General features: G+C 43.6%; 1 protein-coding gene across 6 annotated transcripts in view; it reads left to right on the top strand.

The window, feature by feature from the left end:
* Positions 1-19,633, top strand: part of BLNK (B cell linker) — a 1,905,158-nt gene that overhangs the window by 1,775,449 nt on the left and 110,076 nt on the right. For all 6 annotated transcript variants that reach the window (XM_069611389.1, XM_069611390.1, XM_069611392.1 and 3 more), the window contains 3 exons: positions 9,465-9,531; positions 11,996-12,023; positions 18,423-18,465. In XM_069611389.1, the coding sequence (XP_069467490.1) occupies positions 9,465-9,531; positions 11,996-12,023; positions 18,423-18,465 (138 nt within the window). The remainder of the gene's footprint in view (positions 1-9,464; positions 9,532-11,995; positions 12,024-18,422; positions 18,466-19,633) is intronic.

Here is a 19,633-nt window from a genome sequence, read left to right as displayed (position 1 = left end):
CTGCTTTGCCAAGTTTCTGGAGTCTGGAGAAAGGAAGATGGAGTTTTGCAGCAGGGTGCTCCGCCAGCATTCGGATAGTGGGTGAATCTGTCTGTCCTTTTCTGCCCTCTGCTGTCTCTATTTATGCTATGATAAAGGGGGTGTGTGTGCTGGTTTATCCTAAACTCGCCCCTTTGATAGGGATTGGTTCAGAGTCTCCTCTCTGCCTTGATAGGAGGAGAGAAACAGGGTGTCACCTTTATGGTGTGGTTTTATGAGGCTTAGAGTCCACCCCTAGCCTCTTATACACAAAATCTACTTTTGACACAATACATATTTACACATGTGCAACCTCTATAACAACCACATATACAGATTACATGTGTTATATAGCAGCTATCCCTCCAAACCCCGTAGCCGTGGCATCTTGGCTCTGCTTTTCACAGAATTTTTCCCTTTGCATCCGGCACACAATGTCCAATTTATCAGCAAATTTCTACAAGTGATCGTGTATAACATGGGCATAAGTGTATTAAGTTTCATACTTCTGGCAGAAATACATTTGGTGTAAAATCAAATTTTCTGCCGTTTCCTTCCAAATTATGTCACACGATTTTGCCACCTCTTGAAATGTGCAGCCAAAATTTAGATTTACAATTCTGTTACTTTTGTGTTTTTCACAATTTTAAGTGGCAAGTTCCAAGTCTTTAAAGAAAATATTCTTTGTGAATGTTCTGCAACAGATGGCTGTTTGGGTCCGCCTCTTTTTCTCTCCCTTCAGTCCAGAAGCATCTCCTCCTTGTTGGCTCTTGGCAGAGACAATTTACGACTGTCCTCACACCTAGCCTTTCCTGCTTTGCAGCTGTTCATTGTTTCCTTCCCCACTGCAGACCAGGTTCTTCCCCCACCCTATAATTATTGCTTTGGTGTGATTTCCTGGTGGAGGGAGCTGTAGTGAGAAGCCTTGCCTCTGTGAGGAAAGCTGTTATTCCAGTTTGGTAGCTTTTAGCCAGCTTTTTTTAATTGTTAATTCTGTTGAATTTTCCCTTAACATACAACAAACTTGTGGGATCGCATCACAGCTAAATACTTATTCAAGATTTTAAACCATGGAATCAAAACAATTACAAGATGGGTTACTCTCAATAACAGGCCTCTTAGATTGCAAACATTTGATTTTAGTTTATACATGTTTAAAGTTTAATCCTGCAGGCCCCTGACAGCTGTCATTCAGGCGGCCCAGGGTACTGCACCCAGATTTTGACAGATCCACAGACTGGCCACGTTTGCTGTGGAAATCCCTTGATGCTTTCAGCTTTTCTGGACATTCTAAGTTCACAATGATTTCTTATACTAATTGAATTGTAGCACCCAGCAAGAATTTTGGATGTTTGAGGGTGTTTTTTAATGACATTCTGCAGTTTCAGCAACAAAGAAAAAAGGATTTAAAGCAAGATTTTGGGGTTTCCTTTAGCAAAGCACTGCTTTCCCTTCTGTGCTCAATTTTCACTTGTTGTGGAGCCCAGTGACATGTTTCAGGTGTGAGTTCTCTGTTCCACCACTGACAACACGCATGGAAGATTGGGCAGCCATCTTTTGTGCTTTGCAAAGCACAATTTTCAGAGATTTTGGCACGCACAAGGGTTTTGCAGCCATTTTGATGTTTCTGGCACCATCAGAACACAGTGATGCCGCATGGCAGAGCAAAAGTGGGTTAAGACATCCCACACCTAAAGCCAGGGATCGTATCTCTCCAGCACTGAAATCCCCCATTGGCTCCCAGTGGCTGCAAGGATCAAATTCAAGACTCTTTGGATTGTCCACAAGGCCTTTTGGGGCATGGGACCAAAATATTTCCAGCTTTCTCTTCTGAAGTATCTTCCTACTCAAACCCTTTGCTTCTCCACCTCCAACTCATTGAGGGCCAGGTGCTTTTCCAAGCAACACACTGGGGGCATATCTCTCTCTGAAACCTGAGCAGAACCATCTCCAGTTCCGGAAGCAACTCAAGACAATTCTTTTTGCTTCCGCCTTCTCTCTTCCTCTTCCCTGCTGACCTCCTGTCTGATTGCTGCACTGGGCACCCGGCTACCCTCTAACCTACGGGCCCAGGTCCCTGCCCTCCCAGCTGCATGCCCTCACTGCCTCCAGGCAACCCTGCACTTGGGGCTGTATCTCTAACCCTACAGTCACCCTACCTGCACTGTCCTTCCCTTGCTGTTCTGCACTTAAACTTGCAATGCCACCTGTTGGCCGCACGTTTCTTGATGCTTAGATCCTATGTCCTGCACATGTCCTTCCCCCCCTTGCCCCAGCACTTTTCCCTTTTCCTCTCCCCTGAACCTACGGAATCTCAATGTCACTGGGGCCTGGTAAGATTGTTGTCTTGTTCCCCTCACCGGCCTCGTCGTGCTTTGAAACACGTGTGTATGGACGTGCTATAAATTAAATATCATATCACATCAATATGTGATGTTATCAGTGATGTCATAAATGACATTTGTGATGTCATCTTTCATGTACTGGGTGTTTGTCTTAGGAGTGCATGGTTGTGGCGCGAGTTATGCTTGCTTAGCCTATGAATTTCTGGGGTTTTCGGTTTTACTTGTAACCATAACGTCCCTTTAACAAAGTTTTTTCATTGTATTTCATGGGTTTTTACCAGTGCACCCTAATTTGCTACAATTTATTAATATCATACTTATCCCAATATAGCAACATTTTTCTCCAATTTATAAAGTTTCACCTTAAAACTCTACCATTCCCCACCTTCTAGCATCATTTTTAACACTTGTATACACTTTTTGCAACTTTTTCCACTGTTTTTGTGTTCGCCGATGTCCGCGAACGTCTGCAGTCATCGCAGACTTTTCAGGCAGTATCACCTGACCACGTGCTCGCACACAGCATGATGACGTGTCCGCGAACGCATTCGCACTTTGCAAACGGGTCAGTGCTTCGCGAACAGTTCGAAACTGCATTTTCAGCTGATCTAGGAACTTTGAAGCTCAAAATATACCCTTGCACAGCTCCTAAACCCATTCTTACTCATTATACATTTACAATCTAGCACACAGCACATACTTGGAAGAATATTAGGAAAACTGCTATTTATCCTAAAAATGGCATCAGCTATTGGCATCCCTCCTCCCCAAGAGCCACCACCACCAGCTGGAGGTCCTACACAACGAAAGAAGCGCAATACTTTAAAAGACAATCAAGAAGACCAAGAAGATGAGGTAGAAGAAGTGCCTACCTCTAACACCCAGGGAGAATCATGGTTGTGGCAGTTCTTTAGCACTGTTGGAAATGTACCAAAGGCTAAAGCTACTAAAGTGATGCCCACTTTAACCCCATTGCCAGTCTCTTGTGGTCATGGCCAGTAGCCAGATTATCAATCTGGCTCATGGTCAGAGGCCATGACTCAGACAATCTGGCCACTGCCCATGGCCAACGGCTATACCTCAATCACCAATGGTATATCACTATTTTTTGTACCTACATTATGACATTTTTCCAAAAATAAGACAGGCACATTTGCAAAGCCATGCTTTCAAGTCCTTGCCAATGTTCATTGCACAACTTTCCTGCAAATCCATCCATGTTTTATTTTTTGAAAAATGTCAAAATGTACATACATAAAATACTCATGTAACTTAGCTCCCAGTTGACAAAATCCATTCAGACTTTGCAGAACAATTCAAGGTTTGGTCTATAATCTTTCTAAAATCTCTTGTGCACATTTGTCAAACGGCAACAAAGCTATAACCCAACTAAAATGTTAAATCCCCACTGTAATTTTGCCCCCTCTTCACAAAATCCCACCAAACTTTGCAAAAACATTCAAATCTGGGTCTTAAATATTGTTGAAGACTTTTGTACGGATTCATGAAAGGGCACCAAATTTATAAGCCTTTAAAATATTTCGGGACCCCCTCTAATTTTGTTCCCTATTGCCAAAACAGCACCAAACTGTGTAAAACCATTCAAGTTCACATCTAGAATAATATCACAGAATTTCATACAGTTTCATTGGGCCTCATTCCGAGATTGGAGGTAGTCATGGCGCTATTTGCGCCATGACTGCCTCCAATAACGGTACCGGTCTCGTGCAATGGGGACTTACCGGTGTAGTCCGACCTTTGTGGGACCGGTAAGTCCCCATTGAAAAAAACATTCCCCATTCCCATTTGAGCCCCCATAGGTCTCAATGGGAATGGGGAAGTAGCTAATAACGGTACCGCAGTACCGTTATTGGCTCTGATTTCCCTTAGCTGGTCCCGTCCATAACGCCTGGTCAGACCAGGCATTAAAGGAGGGACCCGCTAAGGGAACTCGTAGTAGGGCGGTAAGGGATTACCAGCACCAGTGTCCTTACCAGTGCCCGGTGTCCCTTAGCGCCCTACTCGTAATGAGGCCCATTGAGTGGTGCCAAAGTTATACGCCATCCAAAAACTGCTTTCACCAACCCTGTGATGCAAAAATATGTATGGATGGCCCCGAACATCTGAGATGTTCTCGAACATTACAGGATTGTCCCCAAACTATTCGCAGACATTGAGATGAAAAAAACGCCTGTTTTTTGGCTTTTTATGGCCATATCCTATCCCATCCTCATCACCCCTCATCTCTCCAGAGATTGTTTCATTAGTTTTACAAGTGCAATATTGTGGCTTTTATGTTTTTACTGCAATGTTTTCAGACAACAGACGCTGTCCGTGAATCCAACATGGTGGGCGTTTTTAACAAATATGACACACCTCATGCTTTTCACCATCAAATCAGCAGACGCATCCGATGTCCGCAGACATCTCGTCGGCCCCCCGAACCAATCAAACATTGTATTGCAAGTGATCCTCATCATGATTTTGAAATTCGTGGTTAGAAGAGGATGACAGTAACAAGTGTGTTAATTGCATATTGGCATGCCTTTCATTTAGTACATCTTTAAAAACCCATAGTGATGCCTCTTAACCAACCAGCCACAGTGTTAGTATTGGAACTCATGTTGCTTGACACCAGGCTATCTTTTAATGAAACGTATTTGCGAAAGGTAATATTAATGCTGTTGCCCACGGTGTTGCCTAAATGTTCATCTAGTTTGACAACATGCCAATGTTTGTTAATTATTCTGCGAATATCTTTCGATCCGTTTCGATAGGTTAGAATCAGACGTACATCTTTGTCTTTTTGGTCCACATTTAAAATAGTATCAGATGTGAGAAGTGAGTTGCTATCAGAGGGGGCCATATACTTTTTTTGCAAAGTTTGGTAAGGATTCGTCCACAGTGAGAAAAGTCATAAGCCGCCCAAAAAGTGCTCTTCCTATGAGTTGAGCAACTTAACCACAACTACAAGGACGATACCGCAGGCCCTGTAAAAAATAAATATATATATATATATGAGAAAAACACACAAGACCCGGCGCGGTTGTAACACTGCAAAAAACCACCCAGTGGGGATGCGTAGAAAGTACTCCAGCACACAAGACCTAGCTATTTAGAATATCATATTTATTGTTGCTTAATACAGCACATTACAAAACGCAGAGGTGAAATCATTCGCCTCTGTGACAGCCATAAGGTTGAACAAAACACTCACCCCACGGGTGGAAGATGGTCACGCGTTCCACCTGAATGCTCAGGCTTCCTCAGACCTTTAAAATCCAAATCCGGCATGCACATCATAGAATTTAAAAATAAAAGCAGTTACAGAGAGTCCCCATTCGTGTCACATCACGTACAAAAATGGTCATGTGACCGCTACAAGGAAACAATGCTCAAATCTATCACATACGATGACCTCCATATTGGAATGGTCAAAGTCCTATAAATAAGGATGATGGAAAATTGCGTAAAAGTTACGCGTAAGGAAGTCACTTAACACCTATATTAGCTACCGCAATGTGAACTACACCATGGAGACGCTCTAAACTACTTTATTTAAAATATTGTTGTCAAATTACAATTGATGTGTAACAAATGAGCACAAGTGTGTCTGTTCATAATTAGATGACTGAAACCAGCTTAGATAGCCGCTCTCAGACATATGCCCCCACATAGGGTCGTTGTTTGCAAGCCAGGGATTACGCGCACAACGGCCGCAGCCAAATCGTCAATAGGCAATAGGCATATATATATATATAGACACTCAAGAATGTCCTGGACCACACCGGCTTAAAAAACGCCCTAAACTCGCGATGAAAGTAGAAGGTAATTTTACTCAGTAAACACAGCAGAGGCTGCACTAACACGTTTCGCCACCTTCTCGTGGCTTGATCACACTCTTGTATATATTACAGGGCCTACAATAGCGGCCCTGTAGTTATGGTTAAGTTGCTTAACCCATTGGAAGAGCACTTTTTAGACGGATTATAACTTCGCCCCCCTAACCCCCTGGGCGAATCCTAACGAAACTTTGCAAAAAAGTATTTGGCCCTGTCAGTTTGGGGAGGTTTGGTTCAGGGAGGGACAAAGTTATAGGGAGACCCAAAATGTGTGGTTTTTCACATAGACGCAATGGAAAAAAATGTATGCTCACGCCAATCTGCTGGACGGATTTTCACCAAATTTGTGGCAGGAGCAGCGGCTTGGTTCCGAAAGCTAGCTTTTGTAAATTTGGTGGAAATTCGTCCACTATATATATATATATATATATATACACACACACACACATATATACATGGCATCAGAAACATATAGCATGTCTTTTGGCAGAATTATAAAGTTCTAGGAACCACGCTTTGATGTAGGAAGTGAATATACTACTCAAAGGATCACATTTGGTGAAATAAGTCTAAGATGTACCTGCGATTGAACATTTCTACATTATGGGCCATGTTCAATGAATATGCAGGTGTCCACACATTATTGGTAGGAATGTTGTTGCGAAGTGGCCCATTTCCAATGATGAATAGGAGCTGCCAGTACAAAAACAAAGCTTCTTTATTGTTGCAGTAGGACATCACAACACATGTCTCCTGTGTTCAGTGCCCTCACCAATCTAAGGAGACTTTGTTGCCCCTTAGTGTCCTCCACTCGCCTATGGTAGCTGTGGTCGAGCAACTGTTAAGTGGGTATATGGGGCATCAGAAAACAGTATAACACTTCATTACCTTCAATCAATGGAATGTTGTCATTGTGTTAGCAATAATAATATTTATATCTTCATTATAGTTAGGTATGAAAAAGGAATGAACAGAAGTAGTTTAGGAAGTTTACTTTTGAACGTAAAAAGATATACATTGCAGTCTTAAATTCATTACAATTCAAATAGGGTAAATTAAACTGCAAACAGAAGGTTTGTTACTTTTTGCCAAAAACCACAGTTCTAATAAGTAAGCTTGAGATGAAATCATGCCATCAAAGGCAATTTCATTTTGGCTTTGCAGTTCACCACAGTCCTTGGACACCGCAGTATTCATTTGTAGCAACACATCCATTGCTGAGATTCCTCATTTGCTACAGTTCAAAATCTTACCATTAGCTTTCTTTTGTTGTACAACCCCATAATTCACTCAAGTTCCTCAAAATGTGGGAGCAGTCTTTTGTTGAAGATGTCTCCGCTCTGCAATTCATTGGGTGTACTTGTTCAGTAAAAAGGCCCACTGTTACTTTCAATGGCCTTGCATCACGTTGTTGCTCCTGGTTCAGGCTGTGGACCTCATCACGAGTTGGGCTGTAGCCCTTAAGTGCAGCGGTAACGGTATTACCGGGGCGTTTAAGGGCTAGCCTCGTCAAAAGTTGGGCGCTAAATCAGCTGTTTTACTCCAGCTGTTTTCTGGAGGTGAAAATCCCAGGTTGCGCCCTGTATTACTGCCGGCTGTATTAGAGCACTGTATATTACCACTGAAAATTCCCCAATGGGGAATGAGGATTTACTGTTAGCGCCCAACAGCGCCCAACCCGTGATCCAACAGCAATACTGATGGAGCGGTGGGCGCTAACGCTATTACAGTTGGGCGGTATTGCAGCTGGGATACCGCCCAACTCGTGATAAGGCCATGTGACTTTGATTCAAGTTCAAATGGAGCAATGGTGGTGTTCTGGTGAATTGCCGGTGCTAGAGTCCAGCAGGTGAGCCTTTACTTTTTAAAGGCCCAATGCTATACCTCGGAAAGTCACTCTTGCTTTCTTCTCTGACCAGGTTCAGTTCTCTATGTAGTTTGTTCACCATTGCAGCAAAGGGTTCCCGGAAAAGCCCTTTTTGTGCTTTTTGCATTCTAAACTGGAAGATGTAGGGCCTGATTCACAACTGTTTTTCCAATGGGCTTGTGCCATTATTAAATGCTTCTGGGAATCAGGCCCGTAATCTCATAAATTGTGCTAATTTTTGCAGCTTTTTACTTGATTCTTTCACAGCTACAGTTTGTGGTCACTGTTGGCGCTTTCGGTTGTTCAGAGTTCACTTTAAGCATTGGCAATATCTGGTTCTATCATCTGAGGCCTTTTCTCTCCAGGGAAGGCAGAATCCATGCCCAAATAGGGCCGCTCACTCTCTCACAGGTCACAACATCAGGCTGTTGGATTGCGGTCACTTACGGCACAATTCCTTCCGTGGGTTACCAGTGCATCCTTTCTCCCTTCTGTGTCTACTGTATTTTTTGTGTTTTCCTGTCTGTCTCTTCACATGGAAGACCCTCCTTTTCTTTTTTTAAACTCTGGTATGGTGCCTGCAAAAATGATGCTGGTAAAATGACACAGCATCAGATTGTTGGACTCGGTATTGATTTTAGAGTGGTTTTCAGTAGGAACACCCCTAGTACATCAGGCTGCACCCCATTATGTTTCAAGCAGTGGTCTCTCTTTAACTGTCAGCTGTGTTGGTTTAACCAGTCCAGAATAAGCAAAACAACAAAGAGTCAAAAAGCAAAACAACACAGAGGTCTCCGACTAGAGGTGCGACTCGGGACTTTCAACATCACATTCATTGCTTGTGCTCATATATATCAAGCAGGGTTCATTTGAGCGGTACACCAATCAAATACTTTCTGTTGGAATTCCTATTTTTCTGGAATAGCAGAAGCATTTCAACAATGTTAACAGTATGTATTTGTTATTTTTAGTTGTACCTGGTCAAGTCTTGGGCATTTCTTCTGGAGAGAGAGACCAAAACTGCCGAGTCAAGTATTAGTGAAAAACTGCTGTGCCTTGCCACGTCGCCTAACTTTACCTGTCTTTATGTTCTAATGTATAGTGTACCAACTTCACCATTTATATGCAGTTGTACTCGTTTTAAAATAATTGTACAATTTATTGTGAAGACGGATAAATAGATATTGCATGAACGGTTTTTATGTGTAAATATCGTGTTCGAATAACCACCATACGAGCGTTTGATGCCAGTAGTGAGTAGCTGTTATCTGAGTATACACAACATAAAAAATGCTGCTGTACCTCACAAAACTGCACTACCTTTGAGCACAATTTGGTCAAACTGATCAAAGATATTAATGTGTGCGTGTGTTATGTATTGTACATGATTAGATCCCGACTGCAGCGGAAACCATGTTTTCAAGCCAGCCCCTACACCATCACCATTACCAAGGATAGGGTAAGCACAGTGAATATCTGTTATCTTGACCAAGTGTTTGTGGGTTTATTGTCTTTTTTTTTCAGAGCCTCTGAGACACCATCTTTCTCCTGTAATCCAGTACACCTGGCACCCATCCAGAGCTGTACGTATTGTTATTGGTTGTGGGACTACGTGGGAATGGGAATATATCCAGCTGTAGAATGACATGAGAATACCAAACCCCTGGGCCAAACTCTGAGAAACTCGAAATGGTATGAATTTGAGCTATAGGGGCCTCAGGTGAGAGGTGATAGCCAATCGGGTAGCACGGAATGGGGGAGGAATCTGCTGACAACTGTCCCGGTTCTCTCCTGGCCACATGAGCCACCCCTACAGATCTGCCATCTTTTTTATCCTGACGTTTCCCAGGGTCGCTACACCCTCAAACTCCTGTACCTCTCTCCCCACTGGAGCCCCACAATACCCCGCCCACCCCCCAAGTGACGCAGCCAACCATCTCTATGCCCACCTCCTCAGAGTTGCTTGTCCTCTCTCCTTCTCTCCCTCTTTCCCTCTAATAGGACATGTTTTAATCACGAAGCCACACATGTCAAAGCACCAACTCGCTGCCATCCCTAGAAATTCAGAGACATTCTGTCAACTTACTCGCCATCTAGAAATCCTAGTCATGGCTCACCACTGATGCATTATTGCTATTGACCCTGCCATTGGCTTAATGTTTTCTCATCAAGAGACCAGTCGTTAATTTGAAGGGAATTGCACGCCCTTCTCGGATTCTGATAGGTAACGGCCATTCAGCAGCTCACTATGTGGCATCATCCTGCCGTGATATTGTTTTTTATTTAGTCATTTAGGCACTGCAGGCGACCTAAGGCTGCTCACAAACCTAATTAGCTGTCACAAACGCGTGTGCACTAATGTCTCTGTGTATTGTCCTTTCTCCTATTTTACTTTCCCATTTGGCTAGCTTAACTCATTCCTCTGTATGCACCTTCCTAATCGGGTGAAGTGTATGATTTTGTACAGTGTAGCAGCCAGAGCTAATCGTTCCCATGAGGCAAAGTAGACATGCTGGGCTCTAAGGAAAGGATGGCGCACCTGCTCTACACTAATCCTCAGCAGTGTGAGGCATTGCATCCTCTATTTATTTACTGCTCATAATGCACCGAGCTCTGTGGCAGGATGAATGATGCACCCTTTGGAACAAACGTCCGTTCTCTAAACAAGGTTATTATGCCCGGCCCGAAGTAAGGCAATTCATTTTAAGGTTGCGTTTAAATCAACTTCCGGTACTTGCAATTACGTGCCCCCGTTTGGGGGTGGCATCTGAACACAGGACCTGTCATATTTGTGGTAGAGCAGGATCTAAAGAGTCAGCTAGACACGTCCTCACGCAGCTATATTGGGACCGGTGTAAATGTGTATGCTTGGTAAATTGGTACACGGGTATGAGGCTATTACTGGGGACTCTTTTTGGGATTATTGTTTTAACTCAGACACCATCTCATTACAACTTGCCTTATTCAGGGTATGGACACAAGTTAGGACTTATCTTCCTGACTAATAGCCCTTAGTTCCCCCCATTTTAGGAGGTATCCGTTGATCTGCTGGTCTACGACACTTTGGAAAGTTTTAGATTTCGCTTTAATGCTGGGGCTCCATTGTGTCTTCCTTTTGCACATATATTTGCATGTGTTCAAATGAATTATGACTGATGAATTTGAATCTGAATAGAAGTCATGTACAGATCTCACAAACTGTGTTTGGAATTGAAATGTTGCATTAATATTATCTCTACATCTTATTATGTTTCATTGTGTTTTATTATGTTTACTGTATTATTATCATTGTGTTTTTATGATTTATGTTTGTGTAAAGTCCAAATTCTGGACTATATCACAATACAAATTATTATTAATAAACAAGGATTCCTTGCATCTGCATCAGAAGCACAGGCTGGGAAAAGTACAGAACCTCTCTAAAATTGGGGCAGGTACCAGAGCCGCTTAATCAACCAACTCCCATCAACATGTACCCACTGATGATAAGATGCATCTCTAGCTTAGGGACATCATCGTTAGTCTGCACACCACTTCATGTTATGCCAGTTGGTGGCTTTGTCTGTATATCCTATTTCTGGTTGTTGTGTCTTCTGACTAGGCCATAGAAATCTCCTCGTCTTCCCGGACCCGGTTCTCTGCCTTTTACTTAGGGTTAGATTAGGTGCTTAGTGTTGCCCAAATGGAATATTCTTTGTTTAGGTGTTTGTGAGAAGAACCAAGACAATTTGAGGTGGCTTGACTCCCTGTAGGTAAGCATAAGGAGGAGATGCAATGTAGGTGTTATCTTATTACTATCACAGTTATCCTGACCTTTTTTTTATTGGTTTTATTTCATTGGCATCTGTATCAGCCACTATTTGTGCAGTCTTTAAATAGGTAATTCTCTCTTAAACACATCTATTTATATTTGTTTGTTTCAGAATGAAAATTCCTAATATACCAAATCTGGTAAGTTATTTACACATTTTAAGTCAAAATGTACAGTATTACCACATGTTTCAAATCAGCATGACCTGGTGTGTTGCGACATCCACTACGTAAATCGAAAGGCCAGATTCCAATTTCCCACATATTCACAGGGAGTACTCCCCTTTTCTAATCAGCTTTTTGGGGAGACTTCTCTTCTGCATTAGACTGGAGGGGGGTATCTGTACTCCTGCCCTCTATATGGCAGAGTAGAAGCACAGAGCACCCCAGCCAAAGTTCTCTATGGGGTAGCAAATGAACGAGCAACCAAGGCTTAAGCTCTCAGGAGGTTATGCGGGCTGGTTTTTAAGTACAATGTACTCCCCAAGCCCCCCACAAAGGAATGTACACACACTATGTTATGTTCTAACACAGTTCTTTGTCTATAAATAAGGTCCAAGATATATACATAAATTTATAACACACTTTGTACTCTGGCAATTCACATATGGCAAATATATACAATGTCTATGTGGTACCACACTTAGCTATTGACTCCTTTAAAATGCATCCACTGCTGACAGTTATAATGGCATACAAATCATATAACAAGGTGTATCAGCATAGATCATGGGAAGGAAGACAAGTTGGGTTAAACAATGGCAGGGTGGTACTTTAGCTACTAAGACACAGTTCTGTGTGAGGATCCCCCCGCATGGGCAACCTGTAATAAAGAGTATTAACAAGCCCAGTCCATTAATGTTTAAATAGTCTTGTTTCCTGGTTAAAATGTTCCACTACCCCTATGTTCTTGAGTTAGAAGATTGTCTTCGGCGGATCCCTCGAGAGTGAACTCCCTTTAAAGCAGGAGCTACAGGGCGCCGATATTCCTCGAAGAAATGTGAACCCTGGTGGAGACAGCAGCTTCGACCTTCGAGGTGCTCGTCGACGATCGATCGTGGATGTCCTGCTAAGATGAGTCATGCAGTGCACCTCAATGCAAAGAGTTCAGTGACGAAAAGAAGACTCAGTGAAGAACACAGGCCCGGCAACGGGTGTCAGGCGTCAGCATTGATGATCGTGACTCGACCATGACTGGATATCAGATCTTCACTTGTCAGCGTCTTTGCGGACTTCGGGTGGCGGGAAACCCATCGGCAGACTTTCCTGGGTCGATGACTTCGGCTTTCTCCGACGGAACAAAGCGGTCAACGGTGATGGCAAAGGAGCCCTTTGTTCAATGTTCTTAGGCAAGGTGGAGCGTTACGGCTCCGTTCGTCGAGCAGCGCAGCGTCGAGCTGTCCCCGCTTGTGGGCAAAACTACTCAACTGGTTTCCAGAGGTTATGGAAATCCTCTGAACCCCGGTCGACGACGATGGACTTCGATGGACTTCGATGGCCTCGATGTCCTGGTGCTTTACTTCAAGATTTCTCGGTGGACCCCTTCTCCGGTCAACAGACTTTCGGGACTGGCTCGATGAAGATCAGCTAATGCACGATGTTCCCTCAAAGCTCGGGAAGAGGTCTCCTAGCCTGGTCAACTCTTGGATCATTTCTTGACAGACTCAACTGCTTTTAGATTTCATCGACGTAAAGCAGCAGCAAACTGTCTTGCTCCAGCTGGGCTTCAAGGATAAGCAGCTTCAAGTTCCAACTTCAGCTTCTGAACAAATCGGGAAGTGAGAGGTCCCCAGATATACACAGCTGTCCCTCTTCACAGTGCTGAGCCAAGCTCAGTCAGCCGGTCAGACAGAAGGGCATTCACGCAGACAGGAAGCCTATCAGGCTCAAAGTGTGCATTCAGGCCATTCAGTTCCACCCAGACACCCATACCAAGGAATGTGAATTGTGCAAGTACCCAGCCTTTCAGCACACCACACTGCATTCATGTCAGTATCAGGCAGGGCTGTCTCATTCTTTGTGTCACACACACAGAAACCAGTCACCCTTAACATGGAATGCATATTGGTCACACACTCCATTCTCCCAGGTCCCACCCCAAGGGTGTACCCAAAACAAACAGTCACTGGGAAGGCTCCAGCCAGTCTAGCCTGGACTTCCCCACAACACCATATATGGTTCTTCCACCCAACTGCCAGTCAGGGGAAGGGACAGAGTCAGGGCTTACCTGGACGTTGGGAAAAACAAGGTAACAGGCAATAGAAAGCAAATGCCACATGGGCCATCTTGTCTTCTATCAGGAATCCACTGATTCCTATGGCAGGGCTGAGGTATCCCAAAATGGAGGATACTTAGAGCAGCTGTCAAATTCAGCATGGAGCTGCCACCAGGCCATACCCTGATCTGTGGCCCACACACAGGTGCCCAAAAACATACACTAGGGGTACAGGGTTGTACCCCCACCCATGGGTGCCATAAGGGTATCTCAAGGGCCGCTGTTCACCATGACCAAAAAGAGGAAGGGCTGCACTGCCAGGAGTCTCACATGGAGACCTGTGCAGAAAGCAACATAGAACACACATGATAAGGGAGTACAGGACAAGGACATGGAGGCCCTGTCCTTCCAATGCATTTCCAGCATCACAACAGCATAGCTCCCATGCTGTCGGGTGCCCACAGCACCTAATATTAACTGCATGATGGGTGAATCTGATGGAGGAGGTGAGGGCATGGGCCTAAGAGGCAGGCAGGTGTCTGGGTGGCCAGAGTCACTGGACTGGGCTGAGATCTATCCACAAGACCTGGTAGCCATAATGTGGATTTCAAAGGTGACAGTGCTGAACGTAAGAGGGTATAAACTGGAAAATATGAATTAGGCAGACAACATGGGAAATCTTGCTAAGCTACATACACTACAAAATGCATTACAGCAGTTGACCCAATGGTGCTGGCTGACTTATATTTATACCATATAAGGGGGCAGGGAGAACACACACACTGGATGTTAAAAACAAGGACGGTGCTGGGAACTTGTGAATGAAAAGCACAGCCAATGGTTCTGGCACCAACTTGATTCCAAATCAGCATTGTCATGAATACAGTTAGGTGGAGTGGGGATGGTTTATTGGTTGAATAACATACCCAAACCTCCCCTTAACGAAATCTCTTGACCTTTAGAGTATGGAAAAGAAAGCAACTCCCTACCAGTACACAATATCTCTCCAGGTATAACATAGCTGATTGCTGGAGGCTGCAAGAAAGGTTATCTTCGCAGCAGAGTAACAGCAGTTCTGGAATGCTTTGCAGGTAGCAACATATTCTAAACACTGCAATAGGCAATTGACAGATAATAGAACATCCTTTAATGGATTGCATCTTCCCAAAGATTCCTCATCTTGATAGCTATTGGTCGACGCCAAGCCACACTCTTACTTTAGGTATGAGTAAACCAGGGATCCAGGTGCTAGAGAACAGCTTAAAGGGGTATGAAGGTGAGCAATTGATAGTTTGGAAATGTTTAAAAACATTGCACTTATTTGAAAAACCTAAGAGAGGTCCAAGGTAATAATAACAGAAGAATGTTTGCCTATTATATGAACAATTAGCACCAAGGCTGGCCAATCAGCTTTCATCAAACATGATATCAGACCTTTGGTCACATCGTGTTAGGTAAGAATTTGTAGAGTCCAATTGGTGTGGTGTGGGACTATACAAGACTTATCTCTCAGTATTAGATAACCCACCTCTTAATATAGGCCTGTCCTACACAAGTTGGTAGTGTGACTGAGCAGCCAGGCTTGTCTTAAGAGGCTAATGTGAGCTGTAGAGCTGTACAATGAAATCAGTAAATACAGGCATCCAGGTAAACACACACTTAAAGGTATAGTGTAAATATTTATTTATATATACACTAGGATGTAGACAATCTTTAAAAAGCAGCAGATAATAGTAACATTAATCCCAAACTTTTCATATGTTATACATATTCCAGCACATTGAGTGACATCATTTGAGGTCAGTAATAACACTTATTCTTGATCACCATTGGAATATTGAGTTATAAGTAGGGGAAAGTTATAGTTAGATCAGAACGTACTTTGTAATTTGAAAAACAGTTAGATTCTCCCAAGGGGATGTATGCAGTCTTTTATCCCAGCAATAATAGTGCTCAACAATTAAACCCTGTAAGGGAACAAGCACTGCCAATACCAATAGGTTCGGAAGGGGCCCTTGATGGCACCAGAACAGCCAAAGTCAATGGGCTAGTTCAAAGTTCTGGTGCTCTCTTCTTAGAAAATGTTATAGAAAAGTCTGTAGTTCAAATAGAAAATCACAGAATCTCAAGAGGAGCCACTTTGAAGAGGTACAAGCTGAAAGACCTGTGCAAGTGAGTTGAGGTCAACTCAACAGTGGGTAAAATAGTACTCCCCAAGCTAGCAAGTACCACAATTGGCAAGAGGTAGATGTACCCCAAGCACTACAGTACCTGTGAATTGAAGACTGTGTTCCAGCTGGATGCCTTCCTGTTGCAGTGTAGCAGACCTTTGTTCCTGGTCATTGGTCGTGGTGACGAAAGGTCGTGGTGACGAAAGGAAGGACGTCTGGCGTGCTTCTGTGGCAGCACTTGAGAGAGGGGCTCTGCAGCAATAAATTCGCCCTGATTCAGCAGCCTTTCGTGGTTTTGGCGCGTTTTTTTCATTGCATAAGAAGATTGAACAACTCTGGTTAGAAGTTACTTGATCCCTCTGTCCTGGACTCGGATGAGGAGAATGCGGGTGAAGATTTCCTGCTTCTGCGGGATCCTCTGGATCCCCCTGAAGTTTCAGACGGATTCGCACTTCCAAAGACAATGCACTCAATGATGGTTCGCACTTCCGAAGATAATGCACTCAATGATGGTCAGGGTTCCTGGGGCATTGGGATTCTGCAGCCTTGGAAAGTCACAGCAAGTCAGGGGTTGCGCCAAAATGAAGCTTGTCTCAAGGCTAGTTGGTGGCACTAACCCAAGGGAGGAAGTTGTCCCGTACAGGTCTTCCCAGTCGAAACAAAAACAGGGTCAACACAGCTGCAGGACTTCACTAGGCACTTTGTGGTCCAGGAGGGTGCTGCTGGCATCTCTTCACATCTTCTTCATCAGATGTTGTCCTCCAGTGGTCGTCTCTGCCTCTAGCCCCAAACACCTCACCTTTTAAGCAAGTTCCCATTCATTCACACCCCTAATCTGTCAAGCCCCCAGCAGGGTGGCTGTCCTCCTGGATAGCCAGCTGGCAAATCAGAACTGATTTCATTCAGGCACACGTAGAGACAAACGACAGGGAAGTTTCGGGACCCTCCCTCACTTCCCACCTTTCCAGACACACTGGAACCTGGACGGGCTTCAGGGCTGAAGCCCCGCCAAAGGCAAAATGCACAAAGGAGTCAAACCCTATCCAATCAACAGAGTAAAAGCCCAGAAGAAACTAACTGATAAGAAATGGTGAAAAAAAGAAAGGGGCCATTTTGAGAAAACGGTCACCCTTGGGTGCTGTACTACAGCTGAGGAATCAGCCTGCAGATATATGGCACAAGGTAGTAAAAAGGAAACCAACCACTGCCACCAGCCATTCAAGTTATTTAGTGTAACAGAATGTTACATGAGAAGTAGGATAAAGGAGTTACTATGTAACCCCCCCAGCGTTCCACATTGGGTGGTGTGTGCTGGAATCACAAAAGAAAAGATAAGCAAGACAGGAGTCATCTTACTATTCTTGGGAACAGTAGTTCACCCAAGAAAATGTAAGTAAACATTAACTTACATTTTGACACACTGCACAAAAGGTGCTAGAGAGTGAGAAAAAAGCCACACTCACTCAGGAGTTCAAATTAAAAAGCCCTGATTCCAGCAAAAGAGCTGAGGGCCTCCAAGGTTAAAGGGAATTGCCACCCACAGATATGACCATTCTCCCTAACACATCCTAAGTGAGAAGCCGCCTCCCTGGCTTTCTTAGGCTTAGCCTCGCACCTGCTCCCCTGCTGTCACCTCCCCACTACCTCCTCTGTCTGCTGGCATCGCCCACTTCCTTCCTCCATAGGTTTTGGGGAGCCAAATTATCCCTCACTGCCCTCTTCCCTCCACAACTCTCTCCACAGCCTTTTACCGCTACCTGGTACAAATGTCATGGAACTGAATGAGGGGCTCCACTCCGAGGGCAGACTCCATCTGCATGGCAGCCATTTTTTCCATTGACTCGACTACGCACTAGTCGGGCCTGTGTTTATTAATTTCTTTAATGGTTTGCTTCGGGGTTCTAATAGCAAAACACCCCAACCACATCTGTGATCTGTGCATCCGTAACCTCAGATCTGAATATATTGCGATGTCATCTGAAAACTGCCTGCAGGGTGTGTTCTTTTATATGATACTCTTATTTCAGAACGTGTCTATTTTCCTGATTACATATGAATGTGTTAGTAATGGCATTTACTTCCATCCATATTTTGCATGTGTATACACCAATTCTGAAATAACTGTTCCTGTAACACCCTTCTGTCTCTTCTCAGGCATTGGCGTTGCAAGCAAGACAGAACATGCAGCCGAAGGACGGTATTCACATTCCTATTATTCATAAAGTACAAAAGGATGGTTAACACATGTGTCTCTGTGAAATCAGACTAAGGAACAGCGTCTGAAGTATAGATCCGCTTGATTAGAAATACATGAAATCCAACTGTTTTATTCCATATGCCTGCAAAAAAGAATACACGCGTTTGAAATATTTTGCTATTTTATAACGGTTCTTAGTTGTTAAGGTGAAAAGCACAGTTGTGTTGGCAAAATAAAGAGACGTAAATAGCTTTCATTTGAGAGTAAACATGACTATCTTTGCTGCATGACTATTTGAAGGAGCGAGCACTTCCCTTGGATTTGAGGTGATCTATCAGAAGCGTTCGTCTTCTGAACAGTCACCATTGCCTTGTAGGCAGACTCCCCCTTCTACACTCTATTGTAAACAAATGATAGCATAAACGTCATTATGTCCAAAACCAAAATAATTCCTAATTGGAAAAACAAATGTATGGGCAGAATAGAGTTATGCAAATGCAGGGGGGAGAACAGGGTTATGCAAATGCAGAGGGAGAATACGGTTATGCATATAAAGGGAAGGAGAAAGTGGAGTCCGCAGAAATCTGGGTGAGGCCAACCCAAAAAAAATCAAAGGAATGTGTACATTACAACCAAACACTTTAAAGTTGACTTTTTTGAGAAAAAATTGCATTTTGAAAGAAAAACACTGATTGGGATAAAAATCAAAAAAATGATTTGGTGACAGCTCTCACCAGGGTTCAGACAGCATTTCCCAACATCTTAAGGAACTTTGGTTGCTAGACCGATATTATCAGTGAACCCCCCTGGCCCAAAGCCCCCCTCGCTCAAACTAATAATTCCATCAATCAGCGTGACTGGATTGTTTGTTAAATTCTGCAATCATTTCATGCTAAAATTATTGTACTAGTGCCATTGTTTTTGCTTGTGTTACTTTTGAGTCAAACCAATAAACGAACACATTCGCTATCTACAAACACCATATTCTCTTACTGATGCATGTATTCATTATATTTTATCTGGCATGGCTTTTCATTTCTAAGCACAGTCCAGTGGGCATTACACGATGCCCTTCATTACAAACATGTTCATATTTCACTTTTTAATGCAAAGGTTGGGGGGGGGGGCAACGCACGCTGCTTGGTATATTTATCAAAAGAACATGTTC

The sequence above is a fragment of the Ambystoma mexicanum genome, chromosome 8, assembly GCF_040938575.1.
Source record: "Ambystoma mexicanum isolate Mex_15411 chromosome 8, UKY_AmexF1_1, whole genome shotgun sequence".
NCBI lineage: Eukaryota > Metazoa > Chordata > Amphibia > Caudata > Ambystomatidae > Ambystoma > Ambystoma mexicanum.
The sequence above is the reverse complement of the archived record's forward strand: the minus strand, read 5'-3'. Positions and strand labels throughout refer to the sequence as shown.